This window comes from Pteropus medius, unplaced genomic scaffold (assembly GCF_902729225.1).
Source record: "Pteropus medius unplaced genomic scaffold, Ma_sr-lr_union100, whole genome shotgun sequence".
Classification (NCBI taxonomy): Eukaryota; Metazoa; Chordata; class Mammalia; order Chiroptera; family Pteropodidae; genus Pteropus; species Pteropus medius.
In genome coordinates, this window is record NW_024350398.1 from 638530 (window position 1) to 658092 (window position 19563).

At 59.2% G+C, this 19563-nt stretch overlaps 5 protein-coding genes across 8 annotated transcripts in view; 2 read left to right on the forward strand and 3 right to left on the reverse strand.

Moving 5' to 3' along the window:
- Positions 1-1093, forward strand: part of NR1I3 (nuclear receptor subfamily 1 group I member 3) — a 4640-nt gene extending 3547 nt beyond the window's left edge. For all 3 annotated transcript variants that reach the window (XM_039839875.1, XM_039839877.1, XM_039839878.1), the window contains exons 8-9: positions 28-133; positions 929-1093. In XM_039839875.1, the coding sequence (XP_039695809.1) occupies positions 28-133; positions 929-1058 (236 nt within the window). In that variant the 3' untranslated portion in view covers positions 1059-1093. The remainder of the gene's footprint in view (positions 1-27; positions 134-928) is intronic.
- Positions 303-4693, reverse strand: TOMM40L (translocase of outer mitochondrial membrane 40 like). Of its 2 annotated transcripts, none has more exons than XM_039839879.1 (10): positions 4559-4693; positions 4089-4338; positions 3737-3804; positions 3406-3498; positions 3018-3119; positions 2758-2863; positions 2462-2584; positions 2273-2349; positions 1988-2090; positions 303-1840 (listed from the first exon to the last, which is right to left on the reverse strand). In XM_039839879.1, exons 2-10 carry the CDS (start codon positions 4201-4203, stop codon positions 1701-1703), a joined length of 927 nt encoding a protein of 308 aa, XP_039695813.1. In that variant the 5' UTR covers positions 4204-4338; positions 4559-4693; the 3' UTR covers positions 303-1700. The 2 variants fall into 2 exon arrangements, with proteins under 2 accessions (XP_039695813.1, XP_039695814.1); XM_039839880.1 differs by having other exon boundaries at positions 4089-4238; positions 4559-4680.
- Positions 4694-4756: 63 nt separating this feature from the next.
- Positions 4757-6837, forward strand: APOA2 (apolipoprotein A2). The gene is made up of 4 exons (XM_039839883.1): positions 4757-4901; positions 5805-5879; positions 6131-6257; positions 6630-6837. The coding sequence occupies exons 2-4, from the start codon at positions 5828-5830 to the stop codon at positions 6748-6750; spliced, it is 300 nt and encodes a 99-aa protein (XP_039695817.1). The 5' UTR covers positions 4757-4901; positions 5805-5827; the 3' UTR covers positions 6751-6837.
- A 1660-nt stretch (positions 6838-8497) lies between these two features.
- Positions 8498-11410, reverse strand: FCER1G (Fc epsilon receptor Ig). The gene is made up of 5 exons (XM_039839882.1): positions 11253-11410; positions 9586-9677; positions 9415-9447; positions 8987-9007; positions 8498-8839 (listed from the first exon to the last, which is right to left on the reverse strand). Exons 1-5 carry the CDS (start codon positions 11299-11301, stop codon positions 8777-8779), a joined length of 258 nt encoding a protein of 85 aa, XP_039695816.1. The 5' UTR covers positions 11302-11410; the 3' UTR covers positions 8498-8776.
- A 495-nt stretch (positions 11411-11905) lies between these two features.
- NDUFS2 (NADH:ubiquinone oxidoreductase core subunit S2) lies at positions 11906-19473 on the reverse strand. The gene is made up of 14 exons (XM_039839874.1): positions 19322-19473; positions 18477-18583; positions 16319-16509; positions 14904-15024; positions 14691-14803; positions 14414-14488; positions 14222-14299; positions 14003-14088; positions 13696-13815; positions 13033-13162; positions 12723-12818; positions 12488-12571; positions 12314-12371; positions 11906-12141 (listed from the first exon to the last, which is right to left on the reverse strand). Exons 1-14 carry the CDS (start codon positions 19414-19416, stop codon positions 12104-12106), a joined length of 1392 nt encoding a protein of 463 aa, XP_039695808.1. The 5' UTR covers positions 19417-19473; the 3' UTR covers positions 11906-12103.
- Between the last annotated feature and the right edge of the window lie 90 nt (positions 19474-19563).

Below are 19563 nucleotides of genomic sequence, written 5' to 3' on the forward strand. Positions count from 1 at the left end.
CCACCCCCCACGCTCCCCGTCCTGCAGACCGGCCCGGCGTGACCCAGAGGGACAAGATTGACCAGCTGCAAGAGGAGGTGGCGCTGACTCTACACAGCCACCTCAGAAGCCAGCAGCCGAGGCTGCGGGACCGGTATGGGGGTGACCGGGCGCTCGGAGGCTCAGGCAGGGAGAGGTTGGGACACACGGAGCTCAGGAGAAACACTTTAGCTTCCCTTCCTTCGGGAACACAGTTCCCCTGGGGAGCTAGCCCTTCCCTCCCGCCTCACACAGACGCAGCACCCGAACCGTTGCGTCTGCCGTTGCGCCTCACTTTTCCAGATTGTTTTATTCAGTAGAGATGCTAAGCAGTGGCCCGCAGGCTCTGCATGACAGCATTCCCGAGGCTGGGGACACCCATCCCCTCAGCCATCCGACTTCTCCAGACCAGAGCAGCCTTCCAAGGGTCTCGCTCGTTCTCTGCCGGCCCTTCCGCACCCCTCCGTCTCCCACCTGTCATCCCCTCGATGTCAGTCGTTCACGGCTTCATGGCCAAAGCCTGTCCCTGGCTCCAGTCCGTGGCCTCTCCAGGTCCAGAGGTGTGCTCCACATCCACTCTGGTTCATCTTCAATGAGCCGGAGGACACGCCCACAGAACAGGGCCACCTTCTAGAACATGCTCTAGGAGGCAGGCCCTCACATTCCACAGGGCTGAAGTTTGGCCACACTTGCGGCTGCCTCCACATATGGCCCTCAGAGTTCTGAGTTCGAGACAAACGGCATGGGGAGAGAAGACAGGGGACCTCTGAACGGCGGACTAATCGGCCATGCCAGAACGCCTCTTTCTCTAGCGCTCGGACCCAGTTTTGCTGAGGTGGCTCAGGGCACCGAGTCAGGACAGGACTCTCAGCTGCCTGTTTCCCTGGTGACCCCACTCCCTCCTCCACAGGTTTCTGTATGCGAAGCTGCTGGGCCTGCTGGCTGAGCTCCGGAGCCTGAATGACGCCTACGGACAACAAATCCAGCACATCCAGGAGCTGTCTGCCATGATGCCCCTGCTGCAGGAGATCTGCAGCTGAGGCCCCGCTCGCCTCCTGCCCCGGGCCCCTGGACACGCTGCGCTGGGCAGGCCAGGGGCTGGGACCAGCAGCGAGGGAGCCTGGTGGTCACAATGAAAGACTAAAGTGATGAGTGCCTCTTCGTGCAGTCGTGGGGGGAATGGTGGGTGCTGACCACGGGGTGAAGCTGTTCTCAGGAAGCACAGGAGTGGGGGCGGCGCTCCTTCTGGGAATGAGTGGCCCCACTTTCTCAGGTCAAAGGCTGCTTCCCAGCCTTGGAAGGCTCTGGGACAGAAACCAAGATGGAGAGCTAGTCTCATGCAGACCTTTCTGCTCTGATGAGGAAGAGGCGAGGTGCTTTAATCCACAGGGACGTGAAGGGCAGAGTGACGGGGGACAGCTCAGCCACACATACGCCCTAACCCTCCTCCCGCCATCCAGAGCCACAAACATGAGAAGATGACGCTGGGGCTGGCGGCAGAGGGGGAGCCTCCAGCCACTGCCTCCCCAGCTCCAGTTCTGAGGAGGGCACGGTGCTGTCCCCCACTCTGCTCCCGGAAACTCGAGGTCACCCAGCAAGGGGGGCTCCGGAGAGGGGCTCATTTCTGGCCCGGGGGCACCTGACTCAGGGGTTGCAGCTGCTGTGGGGGCTCTGGGATGACCTCAGCCCACAGTGACGCTGAAGCCACAGTGGAATCGGTTGCGCCAGTGATTGAGGAAGGCCCCAAGGGCCAGGGTGACGGGCAGTGGGGGCATCTTCTTCTCCAGCACAGCGCCCACGCACCAGTTACTGTCGACCATGCCTGTGGGGAGGGGAATGCAGACTCGGTCGCTTCACGAGCTGGGAGAAAGGGGCCTCAGAAGGAAGGTGAGGCTTCCTGCCCCCTGCCCGCCCCAGCCCCCTCGGCCCCTCTCCTCCGAACATCGAACATCGCCTCAGTAACCCTCACCTCTAAACACCATGTTGGCCTGGGGCAGGGTCAGATGGTAGCCAAAGGAAAAGGCTGTGTCTTGTAGCCTTGTGTTTGCCTCAAACTCCACTCCAACCTGAACCTGAGGGTCATGGGCAAGGATGGGAGAGGGGTCTGTCTCGGTGGAGGGGTCCCAACCAGCGTCAGCAGCATGGAATGAGAGTGCGGGGGTCCGCGCGCGGGAAGAACAGTAGGTTGGGGCGCGGAGGTCGGGGCGGGCGTCGTGGCCGCTGTGCCGGGTGGGGGATGGGTCAGCAGTCTCACCTGCTCATTCGCTCTGTGGTAATAGCTGGCATGGGCCCCACCTGATCCCACATTCAGTGTAGCCACCCAGTGTACAGCTGCGAAAACCAAAGTGGAGAGAAGGCGCGTCACCGTCGCCGTCACCGCAGCAGCACGCGCGCCCGAGACCTGGCCACGCCCAGAACCTCCCCGCCCCCCACTCCTCCGTACTCGAGTACTTCCCGGCCAGGGTCAGGATGGCTCCCTCTTCTCCTGGCCGTCGGTGATAAACCAGCTCTCCTCCCAACACCAGCCGATGAGTGAGGCTCTGCAGGAAGTGAGCGACCACAATCACTAGAGTGGGAGACGTGGAGTCAGTCGTAGAGAAGCCCTCACCCCCAGAAGCCCCCACCCCAGCCGCCCGAGAAGCTGCTTTTCTAATCCCTGCAGTGTACAGACGACAGAGGCATCGCCAACGTGAGCGAGTGGGCAGCCAAGATAAAAAGAACCCTGTCCTGGTCCCTCACCCGATTCCCCAATCAGGTCAGGGTTTCCCAGGGTCAGCGTGGCCGTGTAGTCACCACCCCGATACTCGCCATCAAACTGCCATGTCAGGAACTTGGACTGCTGTGTCTGGGTGGGGAGAGGAACAAGTGAACCCTCTTTCCCCGTTTGCCATCACTACCACCTCCGCTCCTCTCCCTGGAGCCCCGCCCCACTCCCCCCAGGACGCTGGTGGAAGAGGAGGGAAGTGCTTCGGTAGATGAAGGCAGGAGCCATGGGTCACCTGGAAGACAGCCTTGGCTCGGAGCCGCTCTGCCAAGAGGAGCAGGACCTGGGCGTTAAGGCTGCCACTGCTGTCCAAATCCCCTAGCACGGTGGGGAACACCTGTTGGAGTATAGTCGGGAAGACTAAGTGGGTGGCTCCACTCTGGCTAGAGCCAAATACTGTAGGTTTTCGCGGTAACCAGCGCCCCCCAGTGGAGGCACAAAGAAAAACTCCCACCCCCCACACACAAATGGGTCCCCGCCCTCTCCCCCTCAGAAGAAAAAACCCAGAGAAGCAGGCCGAGGCCCTGCCCATTCCTCCCCACGACACCCATATTTTCTCCTCTTCCAGGCCTAGGCCCCAGGTGGGCTGTTGGGGAGATGGCCCAGGTATGTGGAGCCCTCACCTCAGTGGGGCTGAGTTGCCAGTCCCCCGCATAGGCCGCGTGGAGGTGGTAGCCCGGCAGCCCCAGGGTGCTCATGTGCACGGCGTGAGTCACCTGCGGGGAGAGAGGCCAGAGGAGGGCAGAGACTTCCTGCTCCGTTTCCATCCCCGTGCCACCCTCATCCTCTCCCCATCCAGCAGGCCTTTGAGAATCCCAAATGTGCCAGCATGTGCAGAGGGTCGCCTGATTCAAGGCAACGAGTCCCACAGGCAAGGGAGGTCAAGAGAGCCCCGCATTCGCCCTCCCACAGGCCGGGAGGGACAGGGAGGAGGGGCCAGGGCAGTGGGAGCACCTGGAAATGGCTGCTCAGAACCTTGTTGACCACGAGCTTCACTCCGTCCATCTGTGCTGGGAATACGTCTGAAGTGGGGGAGGAACAAGGACGCAATGAGCACAGACAAAGCACCCTACCCCAAGAAGCAGTCTCTCCTTTCCACCCGCAGAAAGCGCTTTGCAGGAACTGACCTCCTCCCTTCAGGCCCTGCAAGGAAGCGCTGCGCCCCATGCGGGCAGCTGGTCTGCCCTGAGGCTAGCTGTCCCCGCTATGTTCCCCACTTCCCTGCTCCCATCGCTGGACACCCAGCATTCTAGACCCGCCCACCTCTGCCCTTTCAGCCTGAGACACCCAAATGCCAACTTCTCACCTTTGCATAGCCGGTGCAGCTCATCGAAGCTCCCGGGGTTGGGCAGAGGTTCTTCTCGACGGGGGCTCCGGCGGGGCAAAGCCCCAATCGGTGCCAGGCCCAGCGTGTTCCCCATTTCAGTCCAGAGGACGGGGAGGGGCAGGGGTTAGCCTGGGAAAGGATGCTATTCCTCCCTCTACCCCCCACGGGCCCCACCTCCCATCATCCGGCTCCCCAGTCCCAGAAACTTCCACATGGTCCGACGCTAGACCTGGAACGCGAAGAGTCGGGGGAGAGGACACCGGTGGGGAGACTGAATACCGGGCACAGTTCCGTCTCATCTTTGATCCCTCACCCCCATCTGTCACCCCTGGTCCCTACCCGGCTCTCTAGCCCTAGCCCCAACCAGAGACCTCGCCCAGCTTCCTACTCTTTCTACTCTTCATTCCTAGGCCACAAGGCGAGGCTTGCAACGGAGCAGTAGCCCTTACCGTCTCAGAGCATCGTGCAGCCCCTATCCCCCCGGCACACCCCGGTCATCTTGATGGGGGCAGCCATCTTGAGTGATGGCAGAACTGCGGCTTCACGCTGCATTTTCGGCGTGGTCATGAACGCCATTTTGGAAGTGGGCAAAAGAAAGCTTTCAGAGACCCGACCTACCCTCGATTGGGCCCCGCCCAATCGACTTAAAAAAAAAAAAGAGGCGCGGTCTCCCAGAGGCCAATGGGAGAGGAGGAAGCAGAGGAGCGGCAGGCCCAGCGTCCAGAGAGCTCCGGCCCCCGCCGCAGCTGCAGAGGTGGGCGGGGCTCGGTGACAGCCCCGAGATTTAACTCAGTGAGTGATGGCCTTAGGTCGCTCGGCCTGGGAGCGTTCAGGACACTAGAGGGAGCGTCTTGGAGCTTGGGCCGCTAAAGCTCCCCTCCTCTGCCTTTTGAGGAGAGCGGCGGAGGGAACGACTAGGAGGACTTCTTCGGAAGCCTAGTTCGCATGGCCCCCGGCGCCCGGCCCCCACCTGCACGCCAGCACGCCAGCCCCGTCTCATCACACATGAACTCAAGAAGCGACAGAGTCGCCCTCTGCCCCTCACTCCTGCCCCTAATTTCAGCTCCTTTCTCCTTTCTTCTGTCCCCCAATATTTCTCTACCAAGTTGCAGTGAAGGGGGTAGGATTAGGGAGACGAAATCTACCCATAATGGGACAAATTTCCCCAGGGCTGAGGGCTTGACACGTCAGAGCCTTCCAGAGAAAGCCTAGTGCTCCTGCTTCCTGCAGCCCTCAGAGCCGAAGACTGCTGCCCCAGACTCCAGAGAACGAATCTCGAATATGCCTGAAGTATTTGCCTTTGGCCTCCACCAAAGCCCGCATGCCAGCCTCCCACCCTGTCACCATGAGCGCCCCACGGGCTTACCCTCTCCTCCCCCAGCTCCACCTTGTTTACTCCAACATGGCCCCTGCCCCAGCGGGTCTCTCCACAATCCTTGTCACCTGACAGGGGAGTGGGGAAGCAGACAAGTACATAGCCCCTGCCTCCCCAGCCAGACCAGACACAGACAGCAGGGACAGAGGCACTGACCCGGTAGACTAAGGGGGCACCAGCTGTGGGCAGCATCCAAAAGGCCAGGTTTTAATCGTGGGGAGGGAGGGGCCAAGTTGGCACAAGCGCCTGTGTAGGGGTCCCCGGGGACGGGCTGAGGCCCATCTGCTTCAGTGTCCTCTTCAAGCCCCACCTGTTCACAGCGACCTTCCCCGGCATCGGCATCATGAAGCTGCTTGCAGTGACTGTGCTGCTCCCCACCATCTGCAGCCTCGAAGGTGGGTGTGACATGGAGTGGGGTCCCAAGGAGGGGAAGGTGCTGGGGGTCCTGGGTACCCATCTGCCAGTCCCGTGCCCAGGCCTGGCAAGCAGAGGCTCAAAAGGAGGAGCGTTTCCCCTCCAAAGACCAGGAGCAGGAGACCCGTTTGGGGCGGGGCTGCAAGCCGGGGCTGGGCACTGCCATGGGTAGCAGGGGTCGGGACTGGCTGCTGGAGACCAGCTGAGAAGACGCGTGTGTGTCAATGTGGAGGGGCTTTGGTTCGAAGGCAGGCGGAGGAGTCGAATGTGCAGGGGCTGCTCTCTCAGTACTTCCAGACTGTGGCTGACTATGGCAAGGACCTGGTGGACAAGGCCAAGTGCTCAGAGCTCCAGGCCCAGTGAGTCTCAGCCGTGGGGGGCCAGGCTCAGGGGCTATGGAGGGAAAGAAGGGAAGATGGTGATCTCACAGAAGACAGAGCTGGGGTGGGAGTTCGGGAGACTGAGGTTAAATCAGAGAGGACAACCGCCTCACCACCCCAGCCCCACGGGCCCGGTGGACAGGTGGGCCGCAGGAGCTGGGCTTTGGATCCTGTCTCTAGGGTGTGCCTTCTGCCTCCTGGAGGGCTTGCCTCTCCTCTTAGGAGCTCTGCTGTGCCAGCATGGACCAGGCGCTAGAGTCTGGGGACTTGGGTCTCACCTCCCACCATCACCAAGGCCCCTGCCAGTGCCTCGGGTCCCTCACATTGACCTCGAACCCCTCACATATCGAAGGCTTACTTGGAGAAGACACAGGAGCAGCTGACACCCCTGGTCAAGAAGGCTGGAAATGATCTGATTCACTTCTTCAGTTACTTCACGGACCTCAAAACACCAGCCCCAGCTTCCCAGTGAGGCGTCTGTTGTCTTTCATCTCCAGCTGGCTCCAGAGCCCTCTCTGTCCCCACTCTTTGTTTCTACAATAAATATTACAAGAGTTGAGGGGTGAGCCTGCTCTTTTTGAGGACTGGCGGCGGGGGAAAGGAGGACACAGAGAGATCCGGTAGGAGAGCGGCCTTGGTGCGAAGGGGCGGAGAAAGGGTTGAAGAGACAAAGTCAGAAATGACAGGTCCTGCCTGCGATTCTGCTCCAAACCCAGAAGCTTCCTGCGGGCCTGGGGACAGCTCTGCGGTGGAGACTGGAGAGCTTTGCTTTGGACAGGAACAGTGAAGGGGACGCAAGAGTCACAAACTGAATCCCTGGACTCGTGCAGGTCACGGGAGATGAGGGCGCCCTCGGAATCTCCTCCCAATCGTCCTGCACAGAGCAGAGAGCTTCCAAAAAGTGAACCCAGCGGTGTCGCCCAAGGCCCTCCCTCCACTCATGTGCACCACCCCCCTGCAGTGACATCGGCCCTCACTCCTCTCCCCACTGTTATCTGGCCACTGGGAGCTGGGAACAAGCAGACGCCTAAGCCAGTTCAGGGTGGGGCAGGTCTCCAGCTTGCTCTCCAGACTGACTTGGGAGCGTGGTACCCAGAGGAGAGCGAAGAGGGACCGAAACCAGACTGGGCTGGCACAGGAGGCTCGGAATCCCACAATTAGGACAAAGGAAAATTAGGCATTTTCCAGTAAACGTGACCCCCACTTTGCCTCTAAGACAGCGACTTCCGTACCCTGACTCAGATTTCCTCTGAAATCGCCCTCCCCGGACACCAGACCAGCTCCGATTTCTTCTGCATGTTGATCGACCTTCAGTCTGGCCTTCAAGACCCTTACCACTTGCGACCCTTTTCCTCCTCTTTCCATTTTTTTCTCATGTGGCAAAATGCGTGGAACAGGTTCTCAATCTGTCACCTGCAAGATGACCTTGGACAGGTTAAACTTCAAAGAGCCAGGATCCTCACAGGGTTTGTGAGCGGATCAATTGGCACCGTGAGCTGGAAAACATGCCGAAAAGTGTGAGTCGTTACGAGTAGAGTGGTGCCCAGCACAGGGATGGCTGGGGTAAGCCTGCAGACAGGGACCCACTGTGACAGCTGCGGGCCCAGAGGCAGGATTGGAAGCATCAGATGAGATTCAAATATCTCCAGGAGTCCTCCCTCCTGGCAGAGCCGGACACAGGACAGGCACTGTCCATGGGGATTCCTTAGCCGCCACCCACGCCCTCTGCGAGCTGCCCTCCCTTCTGGGCCTGACTTGTCCCCTTTGCCTCACCCCCTCTGACACCTACCTGGCCCCCGAAGGTCCCCACTGCCCCAGAGCCCAGAGAATTCACTGTTCCCATGAGACCTTCCTTCAGGAGCTTCGCACGCGCCTGTCACGGTGTCCCTCCTGCACGTTTGGCTTCCAGACACGCGGACACTGTAAACTGCCCCACCTGAAGCCCGCTGTGAGCCGGTCGCTCTTTGGGGCTGGACAGCCAGAGTCACTCTGAATGTGCCTGGAGTCCCCACACAGCAGCCCCCACTCCGTCCCTGCGCTGGAGAACTCGGGGTCAGGGGTTCACCCCTCAGCGGAGCAGCACAGCCTGGTGTCCTTGGGGCTGTGAGCTCTGCAAAGTCAGAAACAGGGTTGGCCTTACTCAGCGGCGCTGTGTCCAGCCCAGTGTGTCCTGTGGCTGGTTAACTGCGTGGCGAATGAATGAATGAATGCACAGGGCATGGCGTGTGGCAGCTTTATTGCTCGCGCCCCCTCTGCAGTGTTGGGGGGGCTGGGGGCGGGAAGGAGGGGAAGGGAGCGCTCAGCGGGGCTGACTCGCGAGCATTAGTGAGGAGCGGCTGAGCTTGGGTCTGACAGGGAGCAGGCACCATCGTGTCCGCCAGTGGGGCATGGCATCCTCACGGGGCAGGGGCGGCTGCTGTTAATGTGGTGCCACCCATGGGGGCCAGGAGCAGTGAGGACATGGCCACGGGCACCTGTCCACAGGCACCTGTCCACAGTCACTGTGGCGGCTTCTCGTGCTTCAGGGTCTCGTAGGTCTCCTGGGTCCGGGTGCTCAGGCCCTGGAGGAGGAGAGCCAGGGGAGGGGGGTCAGGAACGGGAGCCACCCTGAGCCCCTCCACCCCACAGACCCTGCGCCTTCCAAAGGTCACTCAGCATCCACTGTCCTCTGCTGATGTCCTGGACTGGGCTGGGGCTGGCTCACTCACCGTGTAGATGCCCTCCGATTTCTGTGGAGGCAAAGGGGCTGGCATCAGAGACCACCCCTCCCTTAGGGCCCCTCAGCATCTCCTCCCTACCCAGGGCAGCCGGCCAGGGCTGGCGAGCCCCCTCGTCTGGGGGGCAGTCGCTGAACACTGGGGCACGAATGCACCTCTGTCACACACATACACGTACACACCGCACACAACTCTCAGGGACTCGTCACTCCGCTTTACTCTGCCCGTCACCTGCTGAGTATCTTACTCCTGCCTTGGCTAGATAGCAGGGAGGAAGTGTGAGGTGGCTGGCAGTCCCCGCATCTTGGGCAGATCAGCACCTGAGACTCATGCCCGCCCAGGCGCCGCAGACCCCAAGGCGAAGGCCCCGGAGGGCCGAGTCTGCGGAACCCTTGACCCCCCAGGAGCAGGGCCCATACCTCGTAGGCCACGGCTGCCTTCCGCACCTGGATCTGCAGTGGAAGAAAGGTACTCAGGAGAGGCAAGGCGAGCGGCCAGTCCCCGTTCCCTGCCGCCTTGTGGGGACCCTTCATTTCCTGTCCTTAGAGCCACGTGGCCGCCACCCTCCCCCCTCCCCTGCCCAGCCTCACCTTGAGCCGGCAGTAGAGCAAGGTCAGGACGAGGCCATACAGAAACAGGATGGCGTCCAGGATGTAGCAGAGCTGAGGCTCTCCCAAGGCCGCTGGAGGACAGGGGGTGCCCAGGGGTTGGGGCATCAGGGGGGTGCTCCAGGGAAGGGATTTTGTCCTCTTTGGAGCCTCATCTCTCAGCTCCCTGCTCCCTCACCCCATGGTCGGAGACTGACATGCGCTCGTGTTGAGGACTCCCCTGCCTCCAGCACTGTGGGCTCCTCAGGCACCATTAAGCACATTGCAGCCCTCAGGGGACCCATCTGAGTTCACTGGGCAAAGAGCAAAACCTCAGCCTGGAGCAGTTGGGGGAGGCGGAGGCAGTGACAAATTTCAGTGACAAAACCACAGCAGTGTCTCTGCTGAGTCCTGTGACCCGTGGCTGAGAGCTGGACAGGAAGGATGTGAGCTGGGGAAGGGCGGGAAGGCCATCGCTCTATTATAGTGGTCATGTAGCCTCAGCCTCATGGCTTTCTGTCTCTCCAGGCACGTAGTGACGTAAACACGGAGCATCTCCTTTCCTAGGCCTCGTGGGTGCCGGGAGCACTGCACACAGGGCTCCAGGGAACAAGCACAGCTGGGGGACTCCATCTCAGGGGCTCTGTGGAGACTCCGCGCTGTGACTCACCCTGGGCCACTGAGAGGGAGTTTGCGCAACTAAAATATCAAATGGGGTCAGAAATCCTCTCTGCCCATCCACCCTGGGCCCTGTTCAAAGGCTCCTGAGCATGTGACAGGTGCCATGTAGAACTTTTTACCCGGAGATGCCTGTCACACACGATGCTGTCTAAATCTGAGAACTGCCCGTAAGGAGAACGTCGTGGCCATCTTATGGGTGATGAAATGGAGATCCAGGGAAGCTAAGTAACTCGCTTAAGGCCACAGAGCTACGTGACAGGGCCGGCAGTAGATCCCGGGCTCCGCGGACACGCGCCCTCCCCTGGAGGCTCGGCGCCCCCGGCCCCTCTCCCTCCACCTCCACACCGGGGCTGCTGCGGCTCCTCTGGCTGTCTCTTTCAATTCGCCCACCTCCCCCAAGTTTCGCCGACCCCCTCCTCCCCAACCCCCAACCTCAACCACCTGTCTTCAAACCATTCACACGAGACACCCGAGAGCAAGAAGTGACAGTTCACGGACGCGGACGAGACCTCCCATCGCGGCCTCACTTCACTGGCGCTCCGGTCTGCAGCATGGGGCACCGCGTGCTGCCCACCCTGCCACGAGCCGCAGACGGGCGCCTGTGACGACGCACAGAAGCAGCGATTGCATCGGTCTGTCCTTGCCGCACCCCCCAGCACAAGGACAGGCCCCTCTGGAGGGGCTTTGTGAGTGACTGGACGTCAGCGCCATGGCGATGACCAAAGGCCCCAGGAACTGCGGTCATGGGCAACGTGGCTTTTCGCAGACCCTTTTTCACGTCACACACGCCCTCCCCTGCCAGTGAGGTCTCAGGCGTGCGTCCATCCTGAAGGGGATGCGAGAGTGGGTGACCATGGCTCTCGTGCCCTGATGGGGACCACGTACCACCAAGCCTCGGGGGCTCTGGGCCTGTCTGCCCACTGCTGGTCCTGACGTGTGCCCTGGCCGCCCACCTGGAGACCCGCTCGCTGTCCCTCAGCAAACCTCACCTGCCCGTTCAGCCAGAAGGAGCAAGAGCAAGACCACGGCGGGCTTCATCTTGAGCCGGGCCGCGGGCCGTGAGCTGGGCGCAGACGCTCTGAGGGCACTGTACAGCTGTGCTCTGCCAGCAGCTCCCTGACCACAGAGTCCCCCCCTTCCTGCCACGCCTTCCCCAGCTTCGGCCCCTTCCCCTTCCTGCACTAGAGGCCAAGCGGCTCCCGGAAAGGCCAACTAAGGAAGCTGAAGATCTGGGCTCTTCCGCCTCAGCCCGTCAGTACCAAGGCCCTGCTGCCACAGGGAGGGGCTGTCATCCTGGGCAAAGGCTGTCCCCCCCGCCCTTTCCCCCAGCCCTGTCAACACACGTTGGCGATCAACTGCCACCTGAGATTCCCCAGCAGCCCAGGACAGCCCCTTCCCAGCGGGAACTGCGCCCCGTCTTGATTTGAGGAGTCTGCCATCGTGTGTGTGGGCAGCGGGTCTGGGCGGGGGAACTGAGGGGAAAGAGGAAATGGGGAATGGAGAAGTGGAAAGGACGAGAGTCAGAGAAGGCGTGGGCAGGAAAATCTACTGAGAACCGTCTGACAGAGAAGTGGAGGGTCAACAGACACTCGAGGTTCCCATCAAAACGAGACGGGAAGAAACTGGAATGACATACCAGAAGTTGTGGCCCAGGGGCCTAGGTGGCTAATTTATTATGATTTCTCCTTTCCTGGTGCGCACACACATACGCACACGTATGTGCACGCACGCGCACACACACGCACGCACACACACACACACACACACACAGAGCCCCATCTCCAGTGACGACAGGCCCCGCAGAGGAACTCGATGGGCAGCGGACGGAACGCTGCCCCGCTCAGCGATCTACTTCTCCAAACACGATGTCCTGGGTTCCTGGGAAGTCAGGGCAAGAGAGAACAGTGGCGTCACCCAGGACCCCGAACTCACTGCTGGGCCCAGGAAATGGGCTCAGGGGTCACATCCACAGTCCCTGTGAACAGGAAGTGTGCAGAATCTATCCCCACCCCCGGGCCCAAGACATCTCTACCACTCAACAGGCTCGTACCTATGATAGCAACGACGTCCGCCAACATGTGCCCCTTGGACATCTTGTCCAAACCAGCCTGCAAAGGTGGAGACAGCAATGGTGTCAGGTGCATCTGCAGGGCCGGGGGGAGGGGAGTCCGGGCAGTCTTAGCCAAGGCCCCTCATCGCTGGAGTCGCTGGGACTGGTTCTTACCAGGTGGGCAAAACCGGGAGCCTTGATCTTGCATCGATAAGGGCGGCTGCTGCCATCGGACACCAGGTACACCCCAAACTCTCCCTGTCCGAGGAAGAAGGGGGCCACCTCCGTGACCAGGACAACACTCTCCTTCGCCAGCCACGCCCATACGCACCCTCGCACCGTTTCCGGGCACGGGTGTTTGTCTGGATGTCCGTCTCCAGTCACCCGGCCCACGGCCTCCCCCTCTCACCTTAGGAGCCTCGATGGCAGTGTACGTGGCCCCCGGAGGGACCTGGTAGCCCTCCGTGTACAACTTGAAGTGGTGAATCAGGGACTCCATAGATGTCTGGAAAGGGAACGGGAACACCAATAAACCAGACCCAACTGCCTCGTAGCCACGCCCAGCACAGAAAGTGACCTCTGTGCTCAGGGGGACCACGCAGTGAGCAGAGAGGGGCTACAGGAGGCAAGAAGCACGCAGAGAATTCCTTGGAAACGGGAAACACAGTGAGGTTCCGAGCCTCTGGCCTGTCCAAGGCCCCATCGGCCCCAGCACTGACCTTCATCTCGGCCCGCTTAGGGGGGGACACCTTGGCGTCGTCCACCTTGATCTCCCCAGGAGGCATCTTGTTCAGACACTGCAAGATGATCCGCAGGGACTGGCGCATCTCTTCCACCCGACACAGGTACCTGATGGGGACGGGGCAGGCGACAGGCGTGGTCACAACATGCGCAAGGCAGGAGCCTTGCCCGCTGCTTTGTCTCGGCAGGGTGGCCAGGCTGCCGCAGGGGACCAGCGTCTTCCGACTTGGGACTGGGCCCCCGGCCTCTCCTGGTGCTCAGACGCCGGCAGCATTTCCCCTTGACCCTCTCAGACACGTTTCGGATACAGTGCAGGTGAGAGTCAGCCTCCAAAAGAAACGGCAGCCAATCTCGCGGAGGGCCAGGGCACAGGAATGTGGCCTGAGGCTTAGCACACGGAGCAGCGGAGTCTCACAGAGCTCCGGCCAGCCTCTAACTCAGCCTCCTCCTCAGCCATCAGCACAGCCACACCTGGTCCCACCCAAGACACGAGGCCAAGGTGAGGTGAGGTTAGTGTTGCGTGTGTGCACAGGCTGCGTGCGAAAGGCTCCCAGACACCGCGAGACCCAAGGAAGGAGAGAGGAGCCGAGAGGAGTTAGGGACAGAGCTTGACAGGAGCCCAGGAAGGACTCGGGCCTCACCTGTCATAGCAGTCCCCGTGGGAGCCAATAGGGACATCGAAGTCCACCTGGTCGTACACGTCATAGGGCTGGGTCTTGCGAAGGTCCCACTGGATGCCTGAGCCACGCAGCATCACTCCACTGTGGGGGATGTGGTGGGGACCAGGCCACTTGCATACAGCAGGGAGGAGGTGCCCTCGTCTCAGTCTCCCCCGTCCCCCCACACTCTGGGCACAAACTCAGTGTGGCAAGGCAGGCACCCAGTTCCTGAAGCCAAGATGTCAGGCTGGGACTTCCCACGTCTAGGGGACAAGTCTCATTCCCCCACCTGAAACCGTAGTTAAGTGCATCCTCCGCTGTCACGACTCCTATGTCGACTGTCCGATTCCGCCAGATCCTGTTGTTGGTCAGCATCTACTCACGAAGAGACGCGTGTCAATGCCTTCGCAACACCACAGGTGCCACTGTTTCTTTAGAACTGGGGACTAAAACCCCGCAAGCCTTTCCAGGGGAAAAAAGAGATTTTTCCCACTGACTCCTACCTTACCTCCTCCAGCTCATCAATTCGAAGAGAGAAGTTCTTAGAAAACTCATAAATGTCGTCCATGAGACCAAGGGGTAGGTCCTAGAAGCCCAACAAGGGTGACTGAGCACAGCAGAGCATCCCAAGGAGGCCGGGGCAGCTGTGCCAGCAGAGGACGCAGCTGGACTGGCAGCCGCGGGGGGCGGGGCCTCTCACCTGGTGCACTCCTCCTGGGCGGACGTAAGCAGCATGCATCCGAGCCCCCGACACTCGCTCGTAGAACTCAAACATCTTGACAGGACACACGGGGAATCAGTGACAAAGTCCTGGGCCCCTGAGTCCAACCACACGGTGGTCGGCTCTCCTGCCCCTGCCCCTTGTGACAGTCTTCAAGAACACAACCCAGGTAAAATACGCCTCCCCTCCCCAGTGCTCCCCCTGCGTCCCCACGTCCCCACGTCGCCGCTCTCGTCTTGCTCTGTCTCCTTCATACCTTCTCCCTTTCTTCAAACATCCAGAAGAAAGGGGTCATGGCCCCGATGTCCAGGGCATGTGTGGTCACAGCCATGATGTGGTTCAAAAGCCGTGTGATCTCCCCAAACAGCACTGTGAACGGTGAGACGAGAGGAACACGGGCTTGGCACCGCGGGCACGGGCAGTAGGCCGTGCTGCGCGGCCGGGGGACGGAGCAGGGGCCAGGGCTTACCGCGGATCCACTGAGCCCGCGGCGGGGCCTGGATGTTGAGCAGCTTCTCCACGGCCAATGAGTAGGCCTGCTCGTTACACATCATGGACACGTAGTCCAGCCGGTCAAAGTATGGGAGGGCCTGGGGGGTGGGGGTTGGGTCCCATGTCAGGGCAGGAGGGACACCCAGCGATCAGTCGTGTGCTGGGGTAGGGGATTCGATCTGCCGTGTTTGCCAGTCTCCACAGTGAAAATCCCCCCACCAGACCCTAGTGGAGAGCAGCCACGGGCAGGGCGGGTGGCCACGCCAGCTGTTCCCCACAGAGGAAGCAAAGCAAAGAGCCCGGGCACAGCACAAGTGAAATGTAGTAAAATAGGAAGTGATCAGTTTTGAGTCCTTTCCACCTTGGTTTTGAACACAGGACATTCAATCATAGACTAGCAACAACTTGCACACAAAATTTCTGAAACTGTAACAATGTGTCCATGTGAGCCTGTGAGCTGGCTCCAGCAGCCACTGCCAACAGCCCTGGCCACCCGTCAAAGAAGGCGGCTTCCCGAGACACTGGAGGAGAAAGGTCACCGGTCACAGGAGCACCGGCCAGTGAGGGCGGGAGAACACAGAGTACCACCCAGGAGGGCAGGATTTGTTTCTGGGAGGAAAAGTTCTTCCCCAATGCCGAGAACCTAAGGCCCAGCATCGGCTGCAGCAGCCTCAGCTTCCAGGAAGGAGGCAGCTGGGGCACGCCCTCTGAGATAGCCAACTCGTCCTGGCGTCACGGTGACGCGGGTTAACTCCATGGACGCTGGGACCAGAAGCCACGCTGCCTGGACTCTCCAGGGGAATCACATTCTGGTCACTGGTCCTAAACCCTAAGCCCATCAGCCTGTGCCATCGAGACCTTTCTTCATGACAGTAAGGAAATTCCAGAGCCGAGTCCCAGGTCCAGTTCCTTCGGATCTGACCCTCGCCACTTGGGTCGCACAGTTATCCTAAAAATGGCCAGCTCTTTCACAAAGCCCGTCCCAGTCACTATGACTCACTGAGCATTTGGAAAACAAACTTAGACAGCTGAAAGATACGAGAATCAGCTGCTGGTCCGAGGGAGCTGACGTCTCTCTCCTCTGCCCCCGCCCCCAGGGACGTGGCTTTGACGCACTCGTATGAGCAGGGAGACCGAGGCGCCACAGTGAGGGGGAAGGGGCCAGCCACAAGCCATCCAGAGCACGCGGGGAGCACAGCTCGGGCTGCACAGCGTTTCGGCTGGATAAATCAAAACCAGATGATTTAAGTCATGCGTCCCCCACCACATCCATGCATCCTCTCAACCAAGACTGCCCTAATAACTTCCAAGGGCTCCCCGCTCAAAACCCTCCTCGCCAGGGTTCTGGGGGCAGAGAACCGGCAAAGTCCCAGGCCCGTGTCCACGCCACACCTGTAGGTAGGTCTTGTATTCAATGAGCTTCTCGGTGCCGCGGTGCAGCAGCCCGATGTGAGGGTCACATTTCCGCACCATCTCCCCACTCAGTTCCATCACCAGCCGTAGGACACCATGGGCTGCCGGGTGCTGGGGCCCAAAGTTCAGGGTCAGGTTCGACACCATTGTGTCCTTTGGAGGGTCCACATCTGAGAAGTGGGAAATCGTCCAGTCAAACGGTAATCCCCTTGAGGACCCCAAGAAACAGCAAGGGGCTGACCTCTCCCTACGGATCTTCCATCCCAGTATCGGGACCCTGCTGGTGTCCAAATCTCCACCGAAACCAGGAAGAAGACTAGTAGATGGGAAAAAGGGACACAGGTCTAAGCTTTCTGAGGAGAGGGAAGCCCGCTCTTCCCATGTCACCCAGAACCCTTCTTTAAAAGTAACAGTAGTGACAGATCGACACCTACACAGCCCTTACTGTGTGCCAGGCACTCTTCTTCCTTAAGTCAGTGCTCGTAAGAACCACGCGAGTTGTAGGGAGTATTGTCACCCCCGTTTCATTGGAGAAACTGAGGCCAGAAAGGACTGACTTCTCCTCAGCAAGCCAGCATATGGCAGCACCAGGACTGACCTCTGCCTGCCCAGCTCCAGGGTCCACTCTGAACTGCTGCCCCGCAGATGGGTCTGATGGATGGCCAACCAATCGGGAAATGTCTACCTAAATCTTACTGCTACTAAAGGGCAGTTTTCACCCTCAAAAAGCTTACGATCTGGGAAATAAGTGCCTGTGAGAAACTCACGGCAAAGTCAAATTTACAAATTTACCGACCGCCACACAAAGTGACTTATGTTGTTACTACCTCATTTAACCCTCACAGCAATGCCATGGCGTAGGTACCTTATTCACTCGTAAATGGAGAATCGAGATTGGAAATTAGAGCTGAGCTTTTCAACCAAAATTCACCATGGGCTTTGGAGTCAGACAGACCTGTACACAAATCCACCTGTGTGTCCCTGATCAAGTTTGAACCTCCCTGCACCATAACTTCCTCGAAATTGGGATAACACCAGTTATCACTCTCAGAGGGCTGTAGGAAGGACTAAGCAAAGTGACGCGTTGAAACACTCAGCACATGGTACGCACTCGGCTACTTTTAATGTTAAGTTTTTGAAAAGTAACTGTGCGTGCCTTTGAAGGTTCCTGAGCGTGAGAATGAATGAGACGGTCTGGGCAAGATGAAGGCGATGAGACTGCACGGGATGGCTGGAAGGGGACTAGGTCTGTGGCAGAAACCCAGGAAAGAGACTCCTGAAATAATCAAGGTCTAACACAAAATAAATCTGAAGAAGAAAGGGAGAGCTGACCAGATGTGAAACATTATGTAAGAACTGAATGGTTCTGGTGACTTGTTGGACATAGACATGGAATGCAAGACAAAGAACAGAGCCAAAAGTGACTAAAAAGTTTCAGTTCTGAGAGAATGTCAGTGCCACTGATCAAAGTCAAAAAGTCAAAAGGAAAAGCTGGTTTTGATGGTGGAAAGAATGTCTGTATTCAGGAAGGTGTCATTTGGGTGCCAGCGGGAAAGTCACTTTGTCTAGTGAGGGGGATGGAAATACACTGAGCCTCTGGGAAAAGCAGAAGCTAAACATGTGAATTTGGTAGGGACCTTTGAGGGTTGGCTGGGATGTATTTTCTTTTCTCCTGTAATAGTTTTGCTTTCCTTGTCCACTTGAAAATACCTACAATTATCACTATTATTATGTCTGTCGAATTGCATGGTGAAAGAAGCAAAGAAGATGGAGGCCAACACTCGCCTACAACAGAGAACTCCAGAGCACGTAAAAATCAGCTTGGCAAAAACAGACTCACAGATACAGAGGACAATCTGGTGACGACCAGAGGGAGGGGGGTTGGGAGCTGGGAGAACCGCACAGGGAATGCGGTCAGCAGGAATGTAACGGCTAAGTGGAGAGCCAGAGGAAAGAGCAATTAGCGGATCGTTTTATAAACTATATAAATGTCTAACCAATGTATTATGTACTTGAAATTAATAATAAAATTAAATTAAAAAAATAATTATTGAAATGCAAATTGTGTGTATACAAACATAAATGTAAATAAACATAACAAAATAAGTCTGCTTGGGATGGGGCCCTGGACACTCACCATTCCAAGGTGGAGGTTTCCAGTGGGCTGTTTCCTTGGTGGGGTACATGACAGCTCCCCCAAACTGCTCTGCCCATTCCACATCTGGCTGCCATTGCCGAGCACCTCTAGGGAGTCAAAGACAGATGCCAGACCCAGGGCTTTACAGTACTCGGCTCCCCTTCCCATTCACTCTCAGGTGGGCAGACACCGGGAAGGGTGGTTCCTCAATGCCAAGCCGCTAAGACAGAGTAAGATTAGCTTCGGCAGAACAAGCTGAAACTCTACAGGTTCCACTCCTACTAACGTACTCCCAGAAGCACTTCACCCGTCGCCCCTGGGCATGCAAGACTGGGATCCTGGCTCCTTCAAATACCCATCACATTCATATTCCCGTCCTGGTGAATATGAACGCGAGAAAGGTGTCTGTTCAAGGTCAACTGAAGACAGAAAGGGAGCACACACTGGCTCCCTGGCTCGGCTCAAGGACCAGGGAGGAGCATCGGAGCCAACCCGGGGTCGGTCTTTGTGTTCCTTCTCCAGCTCCGTCAGGGGGCTTTCCTCTTCCCGCAGTCTCCAAGGAGACGCTTCACTAGCCGCCCCCTACCCGTGGCGGGGTTCGGGAGAAGCAGCAGAGCAGAAGCGGAGGGTGACGCGATCGCTAACATTCGGGGGCTCTCACTCCTGGCCAAAAGAGCTCAAGACCCTCCTTCCTCGGCCCGAGCTGGCGCCACTGCACCTGGAGCCCGAGACAGCACGCCTGGGCGAGAGGTCACAGGCCCGGGTCATTCTTCCCTAGGGGGTCACAGGGCCCGTGGAGTCGCCAGCTTCGGGGACAGCGCATCGAGGGCTGCCCCGGGTCTCACCTGCTAGGCTGAATCGGCAGCCGGCCCCCAGGCCCTGGCCGCAGCCCCTGGGCCGCAACGCCCCGCAGGCCGCGCAGAACCCGCAGCGCCGCCATCTTGCCCGCTGCGGACCCTGGGAAGAGGGCCGGGCGGAAGTACCGCCGCGCGCCGCTTCTCGCCTATCGGCACGACGCAGCCGCCATCTTGGAAGCTGGCGGGGTGGGCGATCGGGCCTGACAACATCCGGTTTCTGAGATGCGGCT

What these genes read in the sequence shown, in the direction of transcription:
- TOMM40L (XM_039839879.1), bottom strand. Translation starts at nt 4,203, where the DNA reads ATGGGGAACACGCTGGGCCTGGCACCGATTGGGGCTTTGCCCCGCCGG. An exon ending in TGACCTGATTGGGGAATCGG is followed by an intron (nt 2,585 to 2,757) that starts GTGAGGGACCAG and finishes CTCCCACTCTAG; the next exon opens with TGATTGTGGTCGCTCACTTC. An exon ending in CCTGGCCGGGAAGTACTCGA is followed by an intron (nt 2,350 to 2,461) that starts GTACGGAGGAGT and finishes TGGTTTTCGCAG; the next exon opens with CTGTACACTGGGTGGCTACA.
- NDUFS2 (XM_039839874.1), bottom strand. Translation starts at nt 19,416, where the DNA reads ATGGCGGCGCTGCGGGTTCTGCGCGGCCTGCGGGGCGTTGCGGCCCAG. An exon ending in CTGCCGATTCAGCCTAGCAG is followed by an intron (nt 18,584 to 19,321) that starts GTGAGACCCGGG and finishes TTGACTCCCTAG; the next exon opens with AGGTGCTCGGCAATGGCAGC. An exon ending in CTCCCGGTTTTGCCCACCTG is followed by an intron (nt 12,372 to 12,487) that starts GTAAGAACCAGT and finishes CCACCTTTGCAG; the next exon opens with GCTGGTTTGGACAAGATGTC.
- APOA2 (XM_039839883.1), top strand. Translation starts at nt 5,828, where the DNA reads ATGAAGCTGCTTGCAGTGACTGTGCTGCTCCCCACCATCTGCAGCCTC. An exon ending in CACCATCTGCAGCCTCGAAG is followed by an intron (nt 5,880 to 6,130) that starts GTGGGTGTGACA and finishes GTCAATGTGGAG; the next exon opens with GGGCTTTGGTTCGAAGGCAG. An exon ending in TGCTCAGAGCTCCAGGCCCA is followed by an intron (nt 6,258 to 6,629) that starts GTGAGTCTCAGC and finishes TCACATATCGAA; the next exon opens with GGCTTACTTGGAGAAGACAC.
- FCER1G (XM_039839882.1), bottom strand. Translation starts at nt 11,301, where the DNA reads ATGAAGCCCGCCGTGGTCTTGCTCTTGCTCCTTCTGGCTGAACGGGCA. An exon ending in TGCTCTACTGCCGGCTCAAG is followed by an intron (nt 9,448 to 9,585) that starts GTGAGGCTGGGC and finishes CTTCCACTGCAG; the next exon opens with ATCCAGGTGCGGAAGGCAGC. An exon ending in AGGCAGCCGTGGCCTACGAG is followed by an intron (nt 9,008 to 9,414) that starts GTATGGGCCCTG and finishes TTGCCTCCACAG; the next exon opens with AAATCGGAGGGCATCTACAC.